This window comes from Aulostomus chinensis, chromosome 12 (genome assembly GCF_037954235.1).
Source record: "Aulostomus chinensis isolate RoL2024-O1b breed Wild chromosome 12, RoL_Achi_v1.0, whole genome shotgun sequence".
Classification (NCBI taxonomy): Eukaryota; Metazoa; Chordata; class Actinopteri; order Syngnathiformes; family Aulostomidae; genus Aulostomus; species Aulostomus chinensis.
In genome coordinates this window covers 19,309,870-19,334,728 of record NC_141331.1, presented here as the reverse complement: position 1 = coordinate 19,334,728, position 24,859 = coordinate 19,309,870, and the positions used below count along the sequence as shown (strand labels likewise).

The following is a 24,859-nucleotide window of genomic DNA, read 5'->3' as shown; positions in this document are numbered from 1 at the left end:
AAAAAAGAAGGGCAAAAATTCTTAATTTCCGACTGCGGTGCGAATGTTGGAAAGCTGAATAAAGTTTACTCCTCAATATTTAGATATTCATTTTTTGTTTTTGTGCAGGTTTCTCCACAGGTTGGATGTGTTTTCATTTTGAATCACAAGTTCGCAGGAGAGTGTCATTTTTGTCAAATGCTTATCTTTCGTTAAAAGTACAGCGATCCGTCCATCCATCTATTTTCTACCCCTTTTCCTGTGAAGGGTGGCAGGGGGGTGGAGCCTATCCCAGCTGCCTTCGGGTGAGATGGGCCAATTGCAGGGCCAACACATAGAGACAGACAACCATTCACACTCACAGTCACACCTACGGTCAATTTAGAGTATCCATCAGCCTCGTCCCCTCTTGATGTCTTTGGACTGAGGGAGGAAGCTGGAGTACCAGAGAGAACCCACACAGGAACAGGGAGAACATGCAGACTCCACACAGAGAGACCCTCGAGCCGGGACTTGAATCTGGAACCTTCTTCCTGTGAGGCGACAGTGCTGACCACTGCACCACCGTGCCACCTCATACAGAGATCAGTAAACCTAATTATCCAACAGAACTTCAACACTGAGAACAATACAGAGAGTACCTCTGTATGGACACCATGTTATGTGTTATTACTGTGGCATGGCTCAGAGGTAGAGTGGCTGTCTAGTAACAAAAGTGTTGCTGGTTTGATTCCCCCAGGGACTCGGTCGAATGTCCTTGAGCATGATACAGAACCTCCAGTTGTTCCTCTGCGCCTCCACCATCAGCAGCGTGGGTGTAAAGTGCTTTCAGTACAGCTAAGTTAAAATGGTGCTCTCACTCAGTAGATTAGTAAAGCGTCATCTTCATCCTCTGCTGCTTCTATAGGCTGCCAGATGACTAAAGACCATAAATACTTTGCCAACGCCATGTTCAGTCTATTTTCTAGTTTTTCTCTCAATGCCAAAGATGTCAAAGATGGCTGTGGATCATGTTGATTGCATTTACTGCTGCAAACCAAATTGCCCCTTGCAGAAAATAAAGACTAAACTAATCTAATGCAGCTTGTTTTACTGCTGTTATTCCCTGATCTTTTTGTTGTTGTTTGCCATTATTACATCTTGAATTTCTTTCTTCCCTGTATAAAGCACTTTGAGTTGCTCCTGCTGTTAACTGTGCAATACACATATATTTGCCTTGAGTGTGTCACCTGGGTGATGTAAAACTAAATCACCGTTTGGAGAAAGGAGGACACTTTGTGCTTCGAACACTGGATGGAGGGAAACAAAAAATGAGAACAAGGATTAAAGACAGTGTGATTTTATTTATCATGCACATTTAAGAAGCCAAACACAAACAACAGTAAATCAGGAGAATAAAAACCATCAAAAGCAGAGAATGAAAATGATAAAACAAAGAAAAGATGTTGAGACAGAGTTCAACAACCGTGAAGAGAGAGAAAACTAAATGCTGAAGAGGGATGTCAGTCCTGCAGAGACTCCTGGGAACCCTCATAATGTTCAGTTCTGTCTTCAGGCCCATCACTGCTGGTCTGAGAAGAAGAGCAGAGGGGGAGTAAAGATTATGTCTGTGTAGATCCACAGGGTGGCAGTAGAGGCCATCTCTCGGGCCACGCTCGTTTAAAGCCGTTTCTTTGTCCTCGTACGATTTAACGTAGACGGAGTGTCAAGACAGAGATGGAGACGGTTGTTACGTACACTGAGGAAGGAGTGAGAAGAGGAGGACGACGATGAAGATTGCTCTGAAACTCGTCCAGGTGTTGCCCGAAACTTCACCTTGTCTGACAACCATCTTTTCAACTTGTCATCTACAAGATAAAATATCGTCAACCTTCAAGACGCATCTGTGGTTCCCAACCTGGCGCCGGGGATTCCACTATGAGTTGAAACTGGAGGTATAACACACACTTTTGTTTATTTATTTTTATGTAAATATGTCAGCGCAAAACACATTTTTCATAGATTGCAAAATTCGTCATTTTTCTCATGCGCTTCCTGGTCATGTGACCTTGGGGCTCAAAGTTGATACCAGATATTGATAATAGATTAGAAGTATAGGACGGACCTCTTTTTTCATTTCTTAATCATGAATATTTTACACTAAAACTTCGTTGCAACAATGCGTTTTTCATATACAGCAAAATTCAGCTTTTTTTCTTAATCAATTGATTCTACGTCACGAACTACAGGGATTCCAAATCAGTACCAGATATTAGGACTAGATGGACAGTGAAGGACACGCCATTTCTTGTTTCTTCATTTTTAATATTAATGTTTCAGTGAAAAATCAAAATAAAAAATCAAGTGCCCCCCTCCCCCCACAGCTTCTTTTTCATGCAACATAAATACCCCAAATCACTACCAGATATTTCTAATAAAAGGCAAGTATATCACACGGGTCTTTATTTTAAACAAAATATTGTTTTATAATTTCTTTGAATATTGTATTGTAAAATATACTGTTTATTTGCTGCAAATTTCTTGTCTTTTTTTTAATAGTTTCACATGCACAGATTTTAGTACGCAGTGGGAAGTATAGGACACTCCTCTTTATTGGGGACATTGACATATTCATAGCCCAAGAAAGGTTGGCAGGTACTGCATAAACGAATACTGTATAGAGTTACTGTGTTTCCTGGAGTGGTGCACAGCCTTGTAAGAGCCCAGCATTGCAAATGGATGGTAGGAGAGCGTGAAGGGACAGACGATTGAGCCCTGTGAGTTAATAAACAAACAAGTATCCATTCCGTCATCAAAATTCAACAAGGAAGACTACACAAAAGCAACAAAGACCTCTCTACAACACTGTGTCACATCGAGAATGTCACACGTTTATACCTTCGATTCCCGGTGTGGGTAAGAGGCTGCTGGTTTACACCTATAAAGAGCCAAGATTTCCTCCACTGGCAGGCTGTTCTAAAGCAGGAAAAAGGTGTAAAAGTTAGAAGCTAGTCAATTCAAAAGCATGACACATTTGAGCACATTGTGATCGCTGCTGCAGGTTAACCTCCAGAGGTGTTCGGGGTTTTACACGAGAAAGTAAACCAAGACTTTAAATTACCTTGGCCTGTTCTGTACTCTTCAACCAAGTCTGCTTAAAGAGAGGTATTACATGTCCGCTTTTTTTAGCTGTATACTCGCTCTTGTTCAACATGTTTAATTCAATCTGCTCAGCATCCGTCCTCTCAAACTGAAACCTGATCTGTGTTTAAATGCGTTCTAGTCAGACAAACAAGCACCACCTCTAACCTCAGGTTTGCTGTGGCTCTGATAAATGCTCCATCGGACACTATTTGGCAAGCATTTTGTTCCAAGTATAAAGAACTCTTACCATTATCATCCCAGCAAAGGATGACAAGATCATGGCCTCTCGCTCTAAGCGATCAGGGTACACGGTGCCCCCAGAGACGTTTGTGGTTCCACTGTGGCAAACAGGAGCAAGTTCATTTAGAGCACTAGAGGATTTCAAACACTTTATATTCTGGACTCCTAGTTCACTTTCAGTAAGATGCCGACCCGTTTGAAATGATGCATCTCTCATATCACGAGCTATTTTGGCTGAAGTTGTATCCACATGCTTTTTACAGACATTTAAACCCAAGATATACAATCACCTTCAGTCATATGATGCCTCAAAATATCAATCATTAATTCAAATGTTGGAATTAAAATGAATTAAATGAAATCTCAGTTTAATTATTTTTGTAAAAATAAATACATTTTTTCCCTTTTTATCTGAAAATTAGGGGAAAAAATTATTAAAAGATATATTTCTAATGATTCAAATGACATTATTTCACATCAGTGATGCTTTGTCATACTGGTGTAAGGATTCTAAACACGCTGAAACTCTCATGAGAAAAGTACTGGGTTACTGACCCAGGGTGAGGGCTGTGTGGTGGGAAACAGTCATAGTTAATCTTGTCATTTCATATGTTTGTTACAATTTAAGACTGTACAGTCCTACATTGTGAGCTGACAGCAAGTCTGGATAGCCCTCCAAAGTTAGGGACTGCAGAAGATTATTTTCATTTTCCAAAATAAAGTTCAATAAATCATTATCAAGAACAATTGTTGGATTGTCCCTGAGCAACATGTCAGTTTGACAGTATGATATATTCTTCTGATTTGTTCAAAGCTTTTCATGTATAGTAAAGAGGAACCCGCAACACCAGGTCAGAGTTCTGATGCTAAACGGTAAAGATCCAAGAGAATGCTAACTTAAGATCTGCACTACACTAGCTTACATGATGTCTCTGTCAAGGGCGTCCCGTCCCTCATCTTTGTCCAACCACCAAAGAGCAACACTGATGGCAAGATCATAGTGAGCCTGTAACATGCACACGACATGCAGAGAACACCTGTTGCTGATCTACTGAATATGTCCATTTAAAAGAAAAGAAAAAAAAAAGATGTTTCTCAGTAACTGACTGAACCACTGGTATTTGAGGCATTAATTTGTGCGTTTTTACCAGATCATCCAGCAGTGTGTAGGTCCCCTTCCCCTTGGGATCAAATGACTTCTCTCTGAGTTTCAGCCCAATGTAGTCGCCACTGATAGCAGAGGAAGTGTAAGTTGTCATTTTTAAACTTCACGCCGTGTCTTTAGCAAATTCAGCTTTTAGTATCGACTTACAGGAGAGCCTCAACATTTCTTTTCAGCTGTCTTGCCTCCATTTCCTCAGTGGATTCCTTTTATTTACTGCCACGGAAACAAACCTGTGTATTTCATAGTTTGTTTTATTTCGTATTTAATCAGAACCAAGTAGAAAGACTGTAAAAATAACCAACCTAATCAAATAAAGGGTTAATTTAATGGTGAGGATGCAGTGTAATGTAGAAACCAGCATACATAAATACAGCTGTCTAATATTACTTGAAATACACATTTTGAGACGTAAACGCTGAGTAAATTACAAGAAATGCAATAAAAGCTAAATCCATTCAATTTTCTGTGCAGTAACGGAAAGACACGAAACAAAAAGCCTTGGGATCTGTACTCACCACACAATCCTGCACAAGTGTCGCAGCAAATGCAGTTTCTGAACAGGGTAATACTAAATCCTACACATCCCCAGTAGATAGAGACTGAACCCTGTGACAGTGGAGTGGAGCAGACGTCTCAGGTGAACAGACCGAACTGAATTATTTATTATGAGGCTGCTGTCAACCTATCTGAGCACAGACAGGAGAGTGGTTATCACAGCGTAGTGGTTACAACACATCCTGCTTATTGCAGAGGCATCTACGCACTGTAGCGAATATGCTTTTATCAAAAAAAGTGATTAAAATGTGTTTATTAAAGCTTGGGGGAGGGGAGGAAGCACACAACTAAAAACAAAAACAAAAAAAACAATCATTCCACCACAAGGGGTCTCCTCATCTTCTTCTGCTTCTTCTTGCTGTCCTTGAACACCGGAGAGCTTAAAAACATGCTGTCGGTGAATTTATCCCCACGCCTTATTTTGCTGTTGGGAACAAATGCAGGATGACAGGTAAGACGTTTTTGTTTGTCTGTGTGATTAAGGAAGCCATGCTGCCAATCCTCACCTGTTGAGGGACGGCTCCTTGTAGCTGACAACACCATGTTGTCTCCTGGTCCTCCCCCGGTTCTCTCGAGCTGGGTTTTGAATGGTGTTGGTCAGTGACGACAAGATTCTTCCTGCTGCAAAACAGCAACAAAAAGCAAACCAAATCTTTTTTTTTTCCTTTTTTTTTTTAAATAATTCTTCGGGCTTCTTTTGCAGAATAAAATGATAAAAATTGACAAAACAAGTTGGCTATACATCTGTTTTTCTCTGTTACATAAACTGAAAAACAAAGCCAGGCAAGGTTCCTGTCAGTTATGTGTTCCCCCTTTCAGATATCTAGCACTGCTTATCAACCAGGATTTTAGATATTCATATAGAAGTCTTAAAAAAAGCTGAATATTTAGATAGGTGGAAAAGGTTGAAAAAAGAAAAGTACAAGTCGTGGGACTTGTTCATGAACTCTTCATACGCGCCAATATAGAGGATTTTTTTGTTGCAGTCCATCACTCAGGCTTGCCAAGATGTGAATGTGCACAACACGTCAGGCAAGACATTACCAAAATCTGCTGAGTTAAAGAACAAATTTACTCGTAAGCGCATTTATGAATGATGCCGGATCTCTTTAAAAGAGCTAAAGCTTTTCATATGCAAGAGTTGAAAACTTGCAAAAGGTAAAAAAATAAACCTTGTTACACACAGTATTGACCTTAAATATACCGTATCTGGAGAAAAGTGAAACCACTTGACACTTCATTCTCTGATGCTACGACGAAATCAATAGCATGATGTAATGTTACGAGTGACTGACATCATAACGTGAAGATTTCTAGACAATGCTGTGAAGAATGCAGACCTCTGCCAATGTAAAACAAAGCTAAATGCAGTTCAATGCAACTCATGGGTGACAAAGTAACGTCTGTGATAGAGGTAACGACTTTATTTGCACTCAGCTGACTGGTCGTCCGTCTTTGATTGACTGTTTGATTTCACGTGAAAGACAACCAGTAAATCAGGTACTGTACCTGGAGAAGCTTCTGACGTGGTCGATGCAGTCTCATCATTCATTCCAGAACACCTTGATGTCACCCTTTTGGGAGTACAGATTAAAGAGCCCACCTGGGCGTCTGCAGGAGACATATCTACAGGCAGCCATGGTGGCACCTCATCCATGAGCAGGTCTCCCAGATCCTGATGAGCTGCTTCAACACTGACATGAGCCGACACTTTCCACATTTTGTTAAGTGAAATGTCTCTGGTTTTCCGCCTATCGACAAAAAACGTTTTTCTTGGACTGCTAGTTTCTGCTGGTATAAGCAGTTTGGACGTCTGATGATTCAGTTTAGGATTTAGCTTTGACTTGATGGAACGTAATTCGGGTGAATTTTCAAAAATGTCATCCTCCTCAACAACAGATTTGGAGGCCACTCCTTGTAAAAGGTGTAACTGTTCATCTAGATCATCCATGCCTGCACCGTCACGAAGAGGCGAGGCATCACTCAGGTGCGGTTGATCAGGTTCTGTATCCCCAGGCTCAAATCCTTTGTTGCCACGGCTGCATTTATACTTCTTTTTCTTGTGACTTGAGCGACAGTCCTCCCTTGGCGCAGCTTTCTTTTTGCTGACTCGCCCTGTTGCGTCTCTCCTGGCTTTTTTAGTTTTCTGGAACTCTGCAGCAGTAACTTCCTCCAGTGGCAGCACTTCATCCTGGTCATTGTTGCTACTTGAATCCTCCTGCAGGCTTCCTACATCCAGAATCGCCCCCCGAGGACGCTTACAGGAGCTCGGTGGCGTTTTCTCGACAAAATCACCATCTCTTCTCATGCGTGTATTTGATGCGGAGTGTTGCCTAGCAACAATCGCAGCCATGACTTCTAATGGTTCTGCCTCAGGGTTGGAGTCTGAAAGTGTTGAAATAAAGTCCTGCTCCACTGCAAACATTTCTGTTGATTCTGTGTTCACAGCAGGGATGTCAAAAGTCTTCCTGCATCTTGATATCTGACTTGCTCCGGTATTTGCAGCCACCACTACGGCCAAGTCTGCAGGCTGTGATTCACTGTAACGTTCTGAGCCAGATTGTTGGAATTTGCTTGCGTAAAACAAATCCTTGGTTATTTCTTGTTCTTCGGATGCCACAACATCTTCTCCCACTTCGTTTTGGACCAGTTTTGACTGGGTGTTCTCACTTTCAGGAGTGGGGGAGATGACGAATGTTTTCCTGCTGCCTAAAGTCACCTTCCGTCTTTTGGTCCCAGATCTCCTGTATGTGATCTTGGGTGTCGCCTCCTCCGCGAGATCATTCTCTAGAGGTAAATTCACATTTTCTTTTACTTTGAAGAGCTGAACTTCAAGATCCGTGAAACAGTCATCCACAACCGGTGAGATGATGTCAGTGGCTGCCATCTTTGACTGGGTATGTTTCAGTATTTTTTGATGGTTAGCTACTCTGGTCTTACTCAGTTTGGGGATGTGCGAGGTAAAGCCACTCCCACACTCTGTTTTAGGGAACCAACGATCAGGAACTTCAGGATCTCTTGCCTTGTTATCCATCAGTTGCAGACAGTTGGTGGCTGCACTCTGTTGCTTGCTCACCACAGAACCTGCAGTGTTACACACTTTTGGGTTTTCAGCGACATCCACCTTGTTTGTTTGTTCCCGTTTCTTCTTGCTTTTCATTTTGCAGCCCGTTTTTCTGGCTTTGGTCTCCACCGTGATAATTTCACCAGCACTACTTTGAGTCATCTCCATTGTGGTATTGAGAAGCACAGTTTTCTCTTGTCCACTTATGTGTTCTGGCTGAGTTTCCAGGACTGCATCTCTAGGAGGGTTAACATCATTAGATGACTTGGACTCTTCACTGGTCCCCACAAGTGAAGAGGCTCGACTTTTTTGAAGACCTGGGACTGACTGACTGCCATAGCCAGACTGAGAGAAGATCATCGAAAGCCTCTCGACTTCATCCCTTAAGCTAATGGACGGACGCGGCATTCCTGACGGTAGACCCTGAATACGCTGGCTGGAATCATCAGTGTTACCTACGAATTGGTGGAAAACATACACATGACTATACCCTGTGAATAAGACACAGCTGCAAATGACGTGATGACGACAACAACAACAACAACAACAACAACAAATCCATTTATCACCCCTACCGCCGCAAATAGTTGAGTTTTTAGGTTTGCTCTGGATACTGGAAACAACTGCAGGCATTTCTGTTTCAAGCTGTTCCTCTGTTCGTTTTTGTGGGGGACACACAAGTTCCTTTGTTATTTCTAGGTGAGGAGGCACTTCTTCTGGAGGACTGGATTGGGAGTAAAAGAAATATAAGAAATGATTCCCACATGCCTAAAACAAACAAACAAAATAATGATACAAGTAATCTGAGAGAACCTTCAGGCAAACCTTTCAATAGGGAGACCATTGACATTGTTGTCAGCGGTGGAGGTCTTGCAGTCCTCAGATACTTTTGGTAGATCCTGTGAGAGTTAAACTATGGATTTATATCAAAGCATACTTTAATCTTCTGTCCAAATTATACACACTAAAGAAACTGGTTAGATAGCAAAAAATAATGCTCTGCTCTCATACCTTACACCCACCCACATCTTGAACAAGTGTTTAAAATGTCAGCGTTAGTGCACATTAAATCAGCGTCTACATTTGTACAGCACAAGACGTGTAAGACGATGCCAAGTTGCTGAAAGTCGACCAAACACACTCTGTTTAAAAGCTTACACGCTTAAAAAAAACTACATAAGGTAAGAATTATAAGATAAAAGGAATTTAAAAAGCAACTGCAAAAATATGAGCAACGTTCAAATGGTTTGGTTTTCATTCTAACTTCCTCTAAGGTGTAAAGTGCTTTAAATCCCATGTGTTTAAATGAGTTTCAGAGTTCTTCTCACAGTACTCATGAATCACTGGGGTGGATATGAAACATACTGCATCCTTACACTGTCAGAGATTATGTCAGCGGCCATGTCTAAATGATGAAGAGTGTTGCTGTGAAGCTCTTTCAAGATGAGGAGCTATCAGAGAAAAAGATGGATAGTGAGATTCTGATGGTCTGAGAATTACAACCAATAATTAAAACATTTGTCTTGCGCAAAAAAACCCACCAGTTTCCTGTGTTTGTATTTCTTGGTGGCCAGGTCGAAGCAAAGGGCCTCCACCTGTTTCTGCAGGTACACGACCTCTCTCTCCAGCTGCCTGCTCCTCTCCTTCTGGGCCTCCAGGGCAAGAGCCAGGGCCTTGTTGTTAGTCTTCAGGGAGACCTTGAAGAAGGAGGATGTGTCTGTCGTGTTCATGAAGAAGAATGCATTAGGAGACAGGTTTCAGATTTTATAATCCTTCTGCAATGGTCTGAGAGCTTTAAGTATAATGTAATATGAAAGGCAAGGAAATATGTTGTAAAGTGTTCATATAAATGTCAAACTCACTGAGCATCTTATGTTTGATCTTTGCTGCTGCAGCATGGTTGGAAGCGCGTGAAGGCGCCATGGTTCTCATTGGTAACATGACCAGTAAAACGGGATGGGTCGCTTTACTTTGATGACCTCAATAATCTGGAAGAAAACACATGTGTTAGATGGTTTTTATAAATTAGCTATTACATCATAGACACTGGCAGCATGGAAACTAAGTCGGCTCCAATGGATAGTCCGTCTGTTGGTTCTGTTAATTAGCCAGAGACAAAAGACAAAAGCAGTAGTTTTAACCAGGCAAGTTATTTCTAAATATTTTTCTCTCGTACTTCGACCAATACTGGCGTAGTAATTGTAACTAACTTGGATATCTAAAGGCCTCATACGAAGTGGCTCGTTTATGTCGCTTAAACGTTGGTCCGTTGGTCAGTAGTGTTCGCTGTCTTGATAGAACATTTGAAATAACTTAGCTCGATGTAGCACTGGAGGTAACTTACGCTACGCAGAGATAGGCCTCGTCTCCTGTAAACAGATTTTCCTGATAACTCGCATGAATAACTCAAATGATCTTAGTCGTTGCCGTGTAAAAACGATCGTCATAACGGTGCTGATCCCATTTTAAACATATCAAGAAGTCCGCCGCGCTAACGCGGAAGTGTTCAGGGGCCAATCAGAGACGGTCTAATAAAGGGCTTTTTCTCCCCTGACGGTGTCTGCTCAGGCTCACCTCAAAAGGCGTGTCTTTCACCTCGTGCTGAAAACTGAGTTAGTTTAGTTTCACAGTGTGACTGAAGTGAGAGTATAAAGATCTATTCACAGTAGAGTCAAAGGCAAACATTGAAAATGCTATTTGAGATTATGATCAATTTTGAAGTAAATTAGTAAAACAGAAAATACTAATGTGGCTGTCAAAATGTTCATGTTTTTTCACATGAAACTGAACCACGTGAGAACCTTTGTTAAGCAAAGATGAGTTTGGTTAAGGACAATGCACTGAATAAGAAGGTTCCTCCATTTTAAATGTAATGGGATGAAGTTAAAAGAACTCTTAGTATTTTGTTTGTGTATCTGAATCTTCCTTAGTTACTTAGTGCTATATGTGGAGTCTTTTCATCTCTTTCTTTATTTTTTATTGACAATATATTATCCTCATGTGTGCATCACAAATAATCATTTTTTTCAGACCGTGCAAGCAAGTAAAAAAAAATCCAATTAATTACACATTTTGTAATTAATTGATCAAAATTATTTGCCATCCGTCGTCTTCCGCTTATTCCTGTTAAGGGTCAAAAAATGTGGAATTTTCAAGCTAAAACAATGTTTGTCTTAACTGCTGACAATTTTTCATTGTTAATTATAAATTATACAGCATTTTTGTGTCTTATTCACAAATTATTACCTTTTCATTTAAATACTCCAAACCTCAAATATTCATTAAATCGTTCACCCAATTACCTTCCCACACCGCCACTACAGATCTCAGCAGTACTTCATCTACACATTGTCCTGTAAGCCTTCATAAATTCAAACCCTCTCATTAGTAGACAGTAGTGACAGGTTGTTCATGTTTTACAATGTAAATATGGAGCCGGATATACATTAAAAGCAAGAAAGACAAGAATAATTCACACAGGCCGACAAAAAAAAAAACAAACATAAAACTATTTGAGAACCCCAGGAGGAAATGTGCTTATTTGAACTCGAAGCAGAGAAATTTCCTTCACTGCGCCTGTAGTGAACCTAAAGGCCTTCACAGTCGCGCATGCGTAATAGCAGTGCGGCTCAGGTGCCGAGAACATCAATCGATATTTCTGGGTTTGGATCAGCTGTTGATGTCTTGACGTCCAACTGTCTCTCTCGCTTTTCGAAGCGGTCTGTGTAGAGTTGGCTTACTGCAGGTGTTCTACGGATGTTTGACTTGGTTTACCACTTCGACCAGTGATGTAGAATCCATAAGTAAATGGGTAGGTTGCGTTTTTTTCCTGTGGCAGTGGTTCAGCCGTAATTTGCTGGTCAGCTGTTCTACGAACGAGGTTATTACAGCCAGCCGGCTAGTTAGCATAGAAAGCTAATATCAGCTAAACAGCGATTCTGTACCTATCCGCAAGTTATTTGGCTAACGTTAGCTAACAACAGGCTTCTTATGTTTTCTCGAACATAGTTGCCGCTTTAACCTGGATAATAAAGTAATATTTATTAATGAATATCAGCATTTGCATGGTCAATTTTCGCTGTCATGTAGTGCTACGTGATATAGCACCAAGTAATAACGTGTCACGCTAGCGAATTTTGGTAGCATAAGTCTTTTTAATTGCGACAATATAGAGGTTTTTGTTTCGAGCTGTCAAGCAGCGAGGACACCCAGTCAGCCATGAGCGGCCTGTTATTATCACATGATGAGGTGGGGAATGTGATGCTGCTACTTCTGTTGTACCCTCGACACATGACCTCAATGGCAGGACATTTTGAAACCTTCTTCAAAAGAGTATGTCTAGCTTTACGCGGATCGCACATTCTCTTACACTCTTAGCTTATTAAGAAATGTATCAATTTTTGTGATACGGGTACTGAAGTGGTTTTATAAGCTGGCTGTTGCCTCTCAGCCGACGCGTTCTTCGTAGGACTTAGAGCCCACCAGTCAGACAGTTCAGAAGGTGATGACGATGTAAGTGATTTTAAAATGTGAATGTTCTTTACTGATAAATGGATTTTATAGACAAAAACATAATTTTTTACAGCTGTCTCACAACTATCAGCAGAATCTGGCTGATATCCGCAAAGCTCAACAGGTTTAACATTCACACTTCCTTCCTCATTGCTATAACAGTATCATATAGCTTGTATAGGTTACCAGTATAGTGTCAGGTTCAGTTTGTGAACCTAAAATACATGTCATTTGTCATTGTTTTACATTGAAGCAGGTATGAAATCACTGTTAACCACACGTTTTCTGTAGGTGATATTTTTTTTATATTTTAGTGTAGTCGACATACAGCTAAGTTGATGAAGAGGATATTTGACAATATATTTGTATAGAACCGTATTAAAGGGACCAGAGAGATGGTTATGTTCTTGAAAGTGCTTTTTGAAAGTGGTCTTAAATATTTTTTGAATTTCAAAAATCAGAACGACTTAACTGCTCAATTGGATTTTATAGTCTTACAGACAGAAACCAAAGCCTGATGATTATTTGTATCTCCTACTTTTGAAACTTTGTCCCTGGCACTGGCTGTTAAAGTTAAAGTTTTGTGTGCTAATTTTAAATCAACCTCCTGAGCCATTTCTCGTGTACCTCTTCTAACATTTTTATTTGCAAGTGTGGATGACTGACAGAGGTACACATATGTCAGTACCAAGGAGTTACAAATAACCACCAGTTCGTCAGTCTGTAAGATTAAACTGAGGGCTAAAAAGCCCAGTGTGTAAGGCAAAGTTTGTGTCTTAGAACATTTCACGAGAAGGCCCATTGTTATTAAACTTCATCATCAATTGCTCCCATTATGCTTTTGAAATATCATATTTTGCTTTTTGAAATTTAGATTTGTATTAAATCATGTGATTGTTTTATTTTGTGTAATTTTCATGCATGGAAGGGACCTTTGAAATTTGCTGTTGCCTCTTTAGAAGGAGTAGCAGTGCCATGGCTGCTGATGACAAGTCCCCGTCTTCATCCTCAATGGACTGGAGCGTTGAGCCGCCTGTCATCTCACCTGTGAGCCCCTCGCACCTGACCCACTTCAAACCCCTCACTCCAGAGCAGGATGAGCCTCCACTCCGCTCAGCATACAGCTCATTCGTCAACCTGTTCCGTTTTAACAACAAAGGTCAGTGATACATGTCCAGTGCACCAGATGAAGTTCTAAGCATAGCCTTATCATAGACCTACTGTCTGGTTAGACGTTCACTTCAATCTTGTTGATCAAATTTCTTCAACTTTAGTGGAAAATGAAAACCCCAAACATTGTGTATGGAACTGAATTAAATTAAGTCAAATGGCCATGCGATAGTAACCTTGTAAGAGAAAAAAAATACTCATTTAAAAACTGTTTGCAAAATGATTGTTTTAGGCCCTCTCTAAACAAAGAATACATCTAAATATGACGAACACTCAAACATAACAGTGTGTCAGTGTGTGTGGTGTGTGGAAACCTTGTGTAGCAGCGATCAGAATGTTTGGCAATTAGACACGGTCTTGGGAAGTCATGTGATGGATATTGCTTCCCTGGACCAGAGCCAGGAAGTCATAAGTCACATGACTCCCCAGCCTGTAGTTTCAACTTTTTCTGCACAACACTGCTCCCTTTACTCTGGCAGCATAGGTTGCTAACTGATAATATAATAACATAATTGGTTGTTGTTATTGGCAGGTTTTTCAGTGTATCATTTTTTATTTAGTCAATCAAAAAAACTAATTAACTAAGTGACTAAACTAATATTTGGACCTTTTCAGAGGAGTTGATCATTGGGGTGGTTAACAGGGTTCACAGTTCTCTAAATTCTTGTTGCAATTGTAAGAACATCATTTGATTACTTGAAACTTTTTCTCAGCATTAAAAGCTATGCGGTTTTTCACATATTAAGACCTAATTTTAGTTTTGTATATAGTTTATATATATATATATACATTTATACATACATTTATACATACATGGAGAATTGGAGTAAATGTGTTTTTTGGAAACAGGGTCAACATTTAGTAAAACTAGAATTCATTAAAAATGAGTGAAATAAGCTAGAACATTAAAATTTTGTTATTTTTTCATAATATGGAAAGCCTGTTAAAGGGCGAGATGATGTTTGTTTTTTCAGTGTGTTTCTATCTCCTCCTTGTTTACTTTGTAATTTACGCAAAGTTAGTTTGCATCTGATAGGCTGGAGGTTTGGAATATACAGTATATTCAATGTGGACTCAATATAACTCCACTTATCTGTGTTTCTGTTCTCATTTCTTACATTCCTAAATGATATTGGAACTTAAGATACTATAATCTCCATGGATTCTCTTTAGGAATTAAGTGAAGCAAAATAGAAGACAAAACATCACATTGTTAAGTATCATTTGTGAAGGTTTTCCTTTTTCCAGTTCCAACAAAACACTTAACTTTCTTGCCTGCTCTTCTCTCTGCTTATGTAGAGGAGGGCCGGCCCCCCACCACAGCTTCAGAGAAGCCAGATGTGCCACCCCCATCCCCCCAGTCAGAGAGGAGGAGCTGGTCCTCCAGTCCTTCACTCTCCATCTACGGTTCCAGGATGCAACAGAAACAGCATCCTGAGCACATTCGGCGTACTTCCACTGCCTCTGGTAAAACCACAAGAGTAAAGATGTTGCTATTTGTGTGCTTCATCAGATAGATTCCTGGAGGAAATGTGTCTGGAGTTTTTCAGACTTCAACAACATTTTCAGCTACTGTGGTAAGGCATGATCTCCAAATGTTTACAGGTCTAAAGTATCTTTATGTGTAGCTAGATAAATAATTCATCTGTAATGCATAGAACGTGGCGTTTTTCTTCAGTTGTACAGGCTTAGATAAGACGATCAGATTGAAGGATGAAACACATCCATATAGACGCAGAGGCTATAAGAATGACTTTATGAACCCTGTATATATTCTGTCCTTTGATTCACTCAGTTGCTGATTGCTTTATCTGTTTGAAATCCGTTTAGTTGTTTGTTTGTAAGGCTACTGATAACAGTGAGTAATGGGCTTTGTTCATGAAACGTTCTAATGCAAAAATTTGTTCTTTAATATTACTGGATTTTTTTTAGTCCCAAATGTAGTCTCTCAGGCAGGAAGAAAAGCCTCATGGGTATTTCTAACTCTTGCCTAGGTTTGCAGAAGCTCTTGAATTGTTATAAACTTGCTTTTTTTTATAGATTCCTTTGACATAAGAGACAAATCTAGACACAGATTCGAGTACTTTCACCATGTATTTGTTTGAAGATGAATTTTTACATGTGAGTGGATGTGCTAGAGGTAGCTGTGCTAGACCTCTTCCTCTCAATATAAAAAAATATTAATTGAAATACTCCGTTGAGTAAATGTCAGGAGTGGACCGCCTTCTGTCATGGATTTTTTTTTTTATATAAGGGTTAGTTGGCTAAGATCATTTTACAAAGAGGATAAGACAGTTTGAGTTTGCTGAAATCCATCTTGTCATTCCGACATCAAAGCAACTTGAGTTTTTATTTGGGAATTAAAAATATGACGTGATACCAGAAAGATGCATGCTGTCCAAAAGAAAAATGCGTGTTGTCTGAGAGGCTATAACATCCGTTCTCATGTCTTTTCTGATTGCAGTGGATTGGCCAGGTGAGGGTCTTGTTCACTCTGAGGTTTACTAAAGATGCTTTTTTAGCTTGAACATAACAATTGAGTATGACAGACTGGCTCTTATACCAATTATTTGGTGTATCTGAGTGCATGCGAGAGAGAGAGAGAGAGAGAGAGAGTGTGTGTGTGTGTGTGTGCGCGCGCGCGCGTGTGTGGTTTATTGTTTTTTTTTTTGCATTTTCAACGAAGTGCTTTCTGGTTGGCCCTGTTGTTTCTCACTCCGTACTAATACTTGAGATTGTGTTTGTCATGAATTATTTGAGAGCTAACATTTAAATTCAACATGTTTTTGTTCTTGCTGAGTTTTCTTCTTTTTTCTTTGTTAATTATTGATCGCATCATGTGTTTTTAATCCACACTTGCAACCGTTCAAATGAAGTTATTAATAAGGTGTTGAAGTGCATTGTCCATTGTTTGTCATGTAGCCATCATGTTTGAATGCACTATGATCAGACCATTTGGCTTTGATAAAATAGTGTATTTGACGATGTAGTAGGAGGGATTTAGCAACTTAAGCTGTTTCGTGTGTGTGTGTGTGTGTGTGTGTGTGTGTGTGTGTGTGTGTGTGTGTGTGTTTGTATATGCATACCTTTTTAGATGGAAACAGGAAACTGGATACACCTCTAAATAATCACGACCCTCGTACAGCAGTGCAACTTCGCACAGCACTGAAGAGATTGAAAGAAATCATGGAAGGAAGGAGCCAGGTATTAAATTGAGTATCATTATGTTATGTTCATGCTTTCGGTCGTTACCACAAGCTGAAATGATGCAGCGCTACTTTGTCAATCAAAGAATTGTACTATGTGTCTTTAGGACAGCGATCTGAAGCAGTACTGGATGCCAGACAGTCAGTGTAAGGAGTGTTACGACTGTAATGAGAAGTTTACCACCTTTCGTCGGCGCCACCACTGCAGGCTGTGCGGGCAGATCTTCTGCAGCCGCTGCTGCAACCAGGAAATCCCTGGAAAATTCATGGGCTACACAGGTTGGTGGCATAAATGTGTTATCATATAGTCTTATAGTGGAGGATGGAGAAGAGAAAATGAAGTGCCTTTTGGATCTGAGAATTTATTTGTGGAAAAATTATAAGCATAGTAACTTGAAAATATATATTTGTCCAATCGCAAATATGCAACATATATTAATGACATGGTGGCACTTTACATTAATTTAATTGGCCATGGTTATACACAATGACAAACAAACATTAAGAACTGGTGTCTTGCACTGAGCTCAGCGTGACCTTAATTCAGGACATAAAAAAACTACCCTCTCTTAAGTACATGGAAATGTTTTAGAGACCTCTTAATACATAAGAGGCACAGTAGTTTACAATCACAAAAATACCTCTTTTCTTTCTCTCACCATTTCTTCTTGTCTCCTTTTTAACTGCACCCAGGAGACCTACGGGCCTGTACATACTGTCGTAAGATAGCGCTAAGCTATGCTCACTCAGCTGAATCGGGCTCCATAGGAGAGGACCTGAGCGCCTTATCTGATTCTTCCTGCTCGGTGTGTGTGTTGGAACCCAGTGAGCCACGGACACCTGTGGGTGGGCGGAAGGCCAGCAGGAACATCTTCCTGGAGGAAGATCTGACCTGGCAAAGGTGAAGACACATTCTCATATCACCAAATCTATGTTGAATTTCATTGATTTCATTTTTTGCCCAGAAAGAATCAAGTTTAACTAATGTATATCCTGGCTGAATGTGTTTGTATCATGTTTCTTAATTTCAAATGATCTTTTGCGTACATGTAATTATAAAGGAGACTCTTCTAATGGGGCCTTCTGTCTCAGCTCTGGTTTTATGTGTCATTCCTCCTCATTTTCACACCCTTAATGCCAAAGCTTTCCGCTTACTTACAACCAAAATCTTGACTTCACATTGTTGTATAGATGCAAGGGTTTTGCTCAAGATGGAAACACTCTCCTAGTCTTTTCCCCCGTCCCTTTTTTTGCCAAGTACTACATCTATATATGCTTTGTATGTACTGTCACCTGTGCATGGTTGACTTATGAATCAGAAACCACAGTTAGGCAAGTGGAATACATAACCAATAAGTATAACCATAGCCTGACTACTCCATAGTGACATTTATGTTATCATTCTAATGTTAAAGGGATACTCTACCCAAAAAATGTTTGATTTGGTGTAGCACGACTGCAAACGAGCGGTAGGTTGGTTCAACTGAATGTGCCAGCTACCATGAACGAGCACTGAACGGGGAGGGTTATAGTTTGTTTTTAGCTGAAGTCAAAGCGTTTGTGGAGCATATGACTTGTGGAGCATATGACTCCACAAAGAGGATGTGGATGATACCAGAGGATATGCTTGAGACTTTCTAAACAGACATTAAACTGACAGCCACTATTAGCTTCAAGCTAAATATACATGGCTGGCTCTTTGCATTATGGAGTCCCAAAGAAGGAATGCGTCTGTGAGCTCAAAACACCTACTTGTGAGTTCATGAAAGGCAAATACAATACATTTTTGGGGGGTTAAGTACCACTTTTAAGATCACCTTATGATATTATCTTTTCATAAACTCTTGATTGACGAATTTAAATAATTGATTAGCCATGCACAGAACAGACATTTTTTCAATGGATGCTGAGGACATCTTGATCAATGAGGCATTCATTTCTCACAGTGCTTGTTTTGCTGTCAACACAATGTTTGCAATGTAAGTGCTTTTTGAGTTGGTGTGCTCCCTGCTTTTTTTTCTCTGTCAACCTGCCCCAAAAAAATTGTCTTTCCTCTCTCTCTTGGCATAGAAAAACTCCTATTGGGATGAGAAAAACGTGAGTCTCGCTGTTTGTTTGATTTATTTTTCTCTGCTGTAGCTGTCTGTCTGTATGGACTAATGCTCTCTAGCACTGTAAGCATGCTCAAATTCATTGATGAGTTGTTTAAATGACCTTAAGGAACTATAAAGATCATAAGCTGTGTGTGTGTGTGTGTGTGTGTGTGTGTGTGTGTGTGTGTGTGTGTGTGTGTGTGTGTGTGTGTGTGTAAATAGTATGATTCACCAGGAGCCTCAGAGCAGTGGCCTTTCATCCAGACTGACAACACTACAAGAAGATTTAGGAAAATCCCCTACCAGGAAGAGGTCAGTGACCCTCCCTTCGTTCCTTGGAGCAAGTGAACTCTTTCCTCTTTATAGGGAGCCTGCAGAGTGCAGGAAGGTGGTGCAGCCACCATCTTGAAAAAAATAGTGAGTTGTATTTTAAATTTATAATTCAAAAATTTTAATAATTATCATCATTTTTTTGTCTGTAGTTTTTTGTTTTCTTAGAGAAAAGAAAGTATCTGAAATCCTAGCCAATTTGAATGATAAATAGATGATTATTGACACAAATGCAAATTTTAGTAAAGGCTAAGGGCGTTTACACATTGTTTGCCTTCTTCAGCCTAGTTTACCATCCATTTCCATCCATCCATCCATCCATCTTCTACCACTTAGCCTGTTAAGGATTGTTGCCTTCGAGCGAGAGGCAGGGTTCACCCTGGACAAGTCGCCAGTCCATTGCAGGGCCAGCACGTATAGACAACCATTCACACTCACAGCCACACCTACGGTTTAGAGTATCAATCAGCCTCATCCCCTCTTGATGTCTTTGGACTGTGGGAGGAAGCTGGAGTTCCCAGAGGGGGAACCCGGCCAGGCACAGAGAGAACATGCAGACTCCACGTGCTTGAGCCGGGGCTCGAACCTGGAACCTTCTTGCTGAGAGGTGACAGTGCTAACCACTGCACCACCGTGCCACCCTGAATTTAGCATTTTCACATAAAAACTTATGGGGGGGTACTGCTTGGCATAAAGAACACAGCTGGCAGAAAGAACACCTGCTATAAAGTTGGAACATGTTTTTTCCTTCATGAATACTGAAGTGTACAAATCATTCAATCAAATCATTAAATTGTAGCCACATATAGCATACATTATTTGTTGTGAAGCTTGCTAGCGTTAGCAGGGAACTGCTTCAAATTAAATTAGGTCACTCCCCCTATCAAGATAATGACTGTTAGCTCTTGACTTATAAAAAGCCTGTCATTTTGAAGCTAAAATCCATTCAGCTGCTGACACTCGCCACATTTGGATTCACTTTGGAAAGAGTAACTTTATTCTGCCTGCTTGTGCTTGCAGAACGAAATCCATCCAGCTGTGTGATGTGATGTAATATACAAGTGTTTTTGTCTTGAACAGGTCAGCCAGTGTAACCAACCTGTCACTGGACCGCTCCGGTTCCTCCATGGTGCCTTCCTATGACAGTTCAGTTAGCCCACCGACCAGCCGAGCCTTGTCTGGCACCAAGAGTGGCTCAAAGCTAGACCACAGTGAGGAGGACAGGAAGAACATACTGGTAGCTGCTTAACTCATTTCCAGCTTTTTTCATCTTTACTCTTTATGTCCTCTGCTGTTTCCCAATCCTACAATAAGAGCAAACATAAACCCACAAACCATTACTGATTTTTAAATTCTGGCATACCAATCTTGCAGGATTCATCTCAGTTGAAGGACTTATGGAAGAAAATATGCCACAACAGCACAGGGATGGAGTTCCAGGACCACAGGTACTGGCTGAGGACCTACCCTAACTGCATTGTGGGAAAGGAGCTTGTGAACTGGCTGCTGAGGAATGGCAGAATCTCCACCAGGTACAGTAGCATCTGACTGGACAAAGTTAATGCAGTAAAATGTAACATTTTTTTTCCTACAGTATTATTTTTTACATAGAAGCCCCTAGAATTGCAACATATCATAATAGAATGGAATCATAAGTAACCCATGAATGTCAGCTGAATTTCAGAGAATGTTATGGCAGATCTATTGGTACCATCAGCAAACAGCTGCAGCAAATGATTGTTATAATCATTATTGATTATTCAGACAGTTATTTACGGTCTTGAAAATGTCATAAAATTGTGAAAAATGACTATATTCACTCTTCAAAGCCCTAGTTGACATATTGTAAAAAATTTATATAAAAAGGTTTGTATATCGTGCTGTAAATGTGGTTGTTTCTGTTGTAAAGTTTGTCATTTTCAAATGGGGATTTAAGAATGTTGGTAGCTACTTGGTGGTTGCTCATTCATATCCCAATTACTTATACTTTGAAAGAAGTTCTTTATTTTGTGATTTGTGATGTGTGTGTTGCAGGGCCCAGGCTATTGCCATTGGTCAAGCTTTAGTGGATGGCCGCTGGCTAGACTGTGTCACTCACCACGATCAGCTGTTCAGAGATGAATACGCTCTCTATCGACCCCTCCAGGTGACTGTACACTGCACTGTCAGGGGCAGAGACCTGTTAAATAAACATTATGCAGTAATGTGGTTCAAGTTTATTTGTTACCACATGTCACGTGCAGATATTGATTGATGCAACAGAATGTTTTCACAATACAAGAAGATGTATGACTTGCAGCCTCAACAATTGATTGTTGAAGTAAAGTGATGTGTGCTGATAGTGGCGTCTCCGTCTGCTCTCTAGAGTACAGAGTTTTCAGAAACGCCCTCTCCAGACAGCGATAGTGTCAATTCTGTGGAGGGACATTCAGAGCCGTCCTGGTTCAAGGACATCAAATTTGATGACAGTGACACAGAGCAGCACGCAGATGAGGCCGATGACACCATGCCAAGTAAGTGTTGCATGTCCTATTCTATAGCTGTACCTTGGTGGCATCCATTATCGCTCTTTTGCGTTTCTTCAGTTATGTGACATTAAATGGCAACCACAGCTCATTGATCTAACTCTCTGTCCAGATTCTGACAGCCCCAGTAAGAGGACGTCTGTCAGCAGTTTCCAGTCTGTGGTGGACAGCGACTCAGCTGCCTCCATCAACCTCAACATGGAGCAGAACAATGTGAACTTCCACATCAAGAAACAGTCAAAGTATCCACATGTGCCTACTGCCGCCGAGCAGAAGGGTATGTATTCATTAGCGCACGTGGCGTTTTCTCTGTGTAAACCGAATGTCAAAGTAAAATCAAATTGGTTAGTGTTTAAAGAAAAGAATCAGTCATAATAATCTTTTACAAACATCATATCTGTTCCTGCATCTGGTGCTCACATCTTCTGTCCTCTTCTAGCTGAGTTTCTTGTGTCTGAGGACGGAGGACAGAACATTGTCATCAGCGATGCCTTCATCAAGGGTAGGAACTCTCACTTCATTCCTTATTGATTTAACCCTACAACATACTGAACTACATAATAGCTTATCCCTTCACCTTTGTATGGTGTTCCCATAGAGTCTCTGTTCAACCGTCGTGTGGAGGAGAAGGCCAAAGAGATGCTGTTTACCCCACTGGGTTGGCACCACAGCTCTCTAGACCAGCTCCGAGAAGAGAACGGAGAGAAGAAGGCCATGGAGAGGCTTCTGTGAGTGGAAATGGATCCAGTCTGTCAGCTATTTCTTTCAGTTGGGATTTCAGCTGTAGTTGCTGTTGTTGCTGTTGTTGTTGCTGTTATTTTGTTTTGTTTTGTTTTTGTTTTTTTGTCAAGTGTGTTTTATTGACAAAAGGATTACATAATGTAGGACAAGAAATCACAGTTTACATTTTCATTAGGGAGAACAAATTACAAAAATAATATCTTACATGAATAAACACAAAGTAAACACAAAAGAAGACACACCCTTAGTGCATCCCTTCACCCCCTTTCCTCCCTCCCTCCCTCCATCTCAGCATAGTATAGTATGGTAGAAGTTGCTATGGAGTTTAAAGCAACGGTGAATAGTCATTAACACAGGAAGTGTCTACTATTGGTTATTTCTTAGGTAACATACGAAAGGCAAGCAAACCTTGTGACTCACTGCTCCTCAGAGTGAACCTTATTTTTTCAAGGTGGAGGGTGTTAGTCTTTTCACTGAGCCACAACTTAAAAGTCAAGATGAGTTTTTTGGCTGTGATCAGACCATAAGAAATACGTTGTTTTTGTGCTCTCTTTAATGTAGATATGGAATCTGAAACTCCCAGTACAATTAAGATGGGGTCAGGTTTTAAGGGGGATATGTAGAATATTAGAGAGTATCTTAAAAATATTTGTCCATGATGTCTCTATCTTTGAGCAGAGGTCAAAGTTATGAAGGAGATTTGCCTCTGTTATTTTGCATTTGTCCCACTGTGATGGTGGAAACATCTTTTGAATTTTTGATTTTGAGTAATAGACAATGCATCGAATTAATAGAGCAAACATTAACCTCTTTAAGGCTCTCTTCCTAAGTCTCGTTAGGGATCTGTATCCCCAGTTCATCCTCCCATGCAGTTCTAATTGGTATCATGGAAGGAGGATTGATAGATAGTAAGTCGTAAAAGTACGACACCTTCCTGTCAGAGCCTGTATTTTGGAGAGAGCGTCTGTGTAAAACTGGGGGGGGAGCTCTCTCAAAAGAGGGCAGGTGGGAATGTATATAGTTTCTGATTTTTAGAAACCTGAGAAAATTACTCCCAGGGAGATTCTATGTTCCCTGCAGCTGAGCAAAAGAAACAAAGTTGCCACTGAGGTAGAAGTCACCAATTTTGCAAATACCCAGCTGTCTCCATTGGAAGAAACTATTATCGAGTTGGGATGGTTAAAAGGAGGGATTCCCAGCTATTGGAAGAAGGAAGGAGAGCGAGATAGTACCGATATGTGTCTTAATTTGCTTCCAGATTCTACCCATACTATGTATAACAACACTCCCACCACAGACAGATTTATCCAAAGTAATGCTGTTGGTTATTTTTAACTTGACCTTTGAGTCAAGAAAATATGAGGAGAACCGATAGAAAATGTCCATCACTCTGTGAAAGCCGGTTTTCTTTGATATAGCCTGTAACCATCCATAATACAAAGATATTTTATTGATATAATAATAATAATGAATACTGATATAGAGGAGGATCAGCAGATCATCTCTTGAAACCATCAATTCTTTTCCTTGTTGAGAATGTGAAATGCCTGAAGCTCTTGAAACTGAAGTGTGTCTGTGTATTATGCCAGTATTTTGTCGCTTAAGAGCAACTAACGGTAGATTTATTCAGAACAAGGCTACCTGCATCTCATCCTCTTTGCTCAGCTCTGCCAACCACAGCCATATGATGGCGCTGCTGCAGCAGCTGCTGTACAGTGAGTCTCTGTCACTGTCCTGGCGGGATATCATCGTCCCCGTTGTTCGTCAGGTGGTCCAGACAGTGAGGCCTGATGTTCGTAACTGTGATGATGACATGGACATCCGTCAGCTGGTTCACATCAAGAAGGTCAAGAAGCACTTGAAATCAAATCAGTCAAGCTGTACTCTCATTTGATTGTGAAAAGGAAATCTTACATCAGCAGAATTAAAGGTGTAGATGTATAACTGAGTTTCCATTTGTGACTCAGATTCCTGGAGGGAGGAAATTTGATTCAGCGGTGGTAAATGGCTTTATATGCACCAAGAACATCGCTCACAAGAAGGTATGCTGTCATTTATACAGTATGTCCAGTTAAACCTCCGGCTGTCCTGTAAAGCTATTGCCTGAAATACGCTGGGTTCGTTACACATATTGTGCATGCCTTGCAGCATAAATA

General features: G+C 40.5%; 3 protein-coding genes across 8 annotated transcripts in view; 1 reads left to right on the top strand and 2 right to left on the bottom strand.

Annotated features, from left to right (window-relative positions):
- Nucleotides 1–1,317: 1,317 nt before the first annotated feature.
- On the bottom strand, nucleotides 1,318–5,170 carry c9h2orf80 (chromosome 9 C2orf80 homolog). Of its 2 annotated transcripts, none has more exons than XM_086220722.1 (9): nucleotides 5,023–5,170; nucleotides 4,655–4,737; nucleotides 4,491–4,572; nucleotides 4,266–4,348; nucleotides 3,350–3,440; nucleotides 2,857–2,934; nucleotides 2,646–2,733; nucleotides 1,717–1,826; nucleotides 1,318–1,550 (listed from the first exon to the last, which is right to left on the bottom strand). In XM_086220722.1, the coding sequence occupies exons 2-9, from the start codon at nucleotides 4,693–4,695 to the stop codon at nucleotides 1,482–1,484; spliced, it is 642 nt and encodes a 213-aa protein (XP_086076848.1). In that variant the 5' UTR covers nucleotides 4,696–4,737; nucleotides 5,023–5,170; the 3' UTR covers nucleotides 1,318–1,481. The 2 variants fall into 2 exon arrangements, with proteins under 2 accessions (XP_086076848.1, XP_086076849.1); XM_086220723.1 differs by having other exon boundaries at nucleotides 4,655–4,720; nucleotides 5,023–5,046.
- sgo2 (shugoshin 2) lies at nucleotides 5,141–10,633 on the bottom strand. Its single transcript, XM_086220721.1, has 9 exons — nucleotides 10,471–10,633; nucleotides 9,989–10,114; nucleotides 9,668–9,843; nucleotides 9,503–9,577; nucleotides 8,952–9,025; nucleotides 8,702–8,850; nucleotides 6,572–8,581; nucleotides 5,569–5,683; nucleotides 5,141–5,486 (listed from the first exon to the last, which is right to left on the bottom strand). The coding sequence occupies exons 2-9, from the start codon at nucleotides 10,065–10,067 to the stop codon at nucleotides 5,375–5,377; spliced, it is 2,790 nt and encodes a 929-aa protein (XP_086076847.1). The 5' UTR covers nucleotides 10,068–10,114; nucleotides 10,471–10,633; the 3' UTR covers nucleotides 5,141–5,374.
- Nucleotides 10,188–24,859, top strand: part of pikfyve (phosphoinositide kinase, FYVE finger containing) — a 27,320-nt gene continuing 12,648 nt past the window's right edge. For 2 of the 5 annotated variants that reach the window (XM_086220713.1, XM_086220711.1), the window contains exons 1-17: nucleotides 11,781–11,937; nucleotides 13,598–13,797; nucleotides 15,108–15,275; nucleotides 16,903–17,012; nucleotides 17,122–17,293; nucleotides 17,708–17,915; nucleotides 19,085–19,111; nucleotides 19,330–19,419; nucleotides 20,518–20,674; nucleotides 20,812–20,969; nucleotides 21,472–21,583; nucleotides 21,803–21,950; nucleotides 22,075–22,239; nucleotides 22,402–22,464; nucleotides 22,561–22,690; nucleotides 24,369–24,549; nucleotides 24,671–24,745. In XM_086220713.1, coding sequence (XP_086076839.1) covers nucleotides 13,614–13,797; nucleotides 15,108–15,275; nucleotides 16,903–17,012; nucleotides 17,122–17,293; nucleotides 17,708–17,915; nucleotides 19,085–19,111; nucleotides 19,330–19,419; nucleotides 20,518–20,674; nucleotides 20,812–20,969; nucleotides 21,472–21,583; nucleotides 21,803–21,950; nucleotides 22,075–22,239; nucleotides 22,402–22,464; nucleotides 22,561–22,690; nucleotides 24,369–24,549; nucleotides 24,671–24,745 — 2,148 coding nt within the window. In that variant the 5' untranslated portion in view covers nucleotides 11,781–11,937; nucleotides 13,598–13,613. Of the gene's footprint in view, nucleotides 10,271–11,780; nucleotides 11,938–13,597; nucleotides 13,798–15,107; nucleotides 15,276–16,902; nucleotides 17,013–17,121; nucleotides 17,294–17,707; nucleotides 17,916–19,084; nucleotides 19,112–19,329; nucleotides 19,420–20,517; nucleotides 20,675–20,811; nucleotides 20,970–21,471; nucleotides 21,584–21,802; nucleotides 21,951–22,074; nucleotides 22,240–22,401; nucleotides 22,465–22,560; nucleotides 22,691–24,368; nucleotides 24,550–24,670; nucleotides 24,746–24,859 lie in introns of those variants that run through there. The other 3 variants (XM_086220715.1, XM_086220714.1, XM_086220712.1) reach the window with 2 other exon arrangements.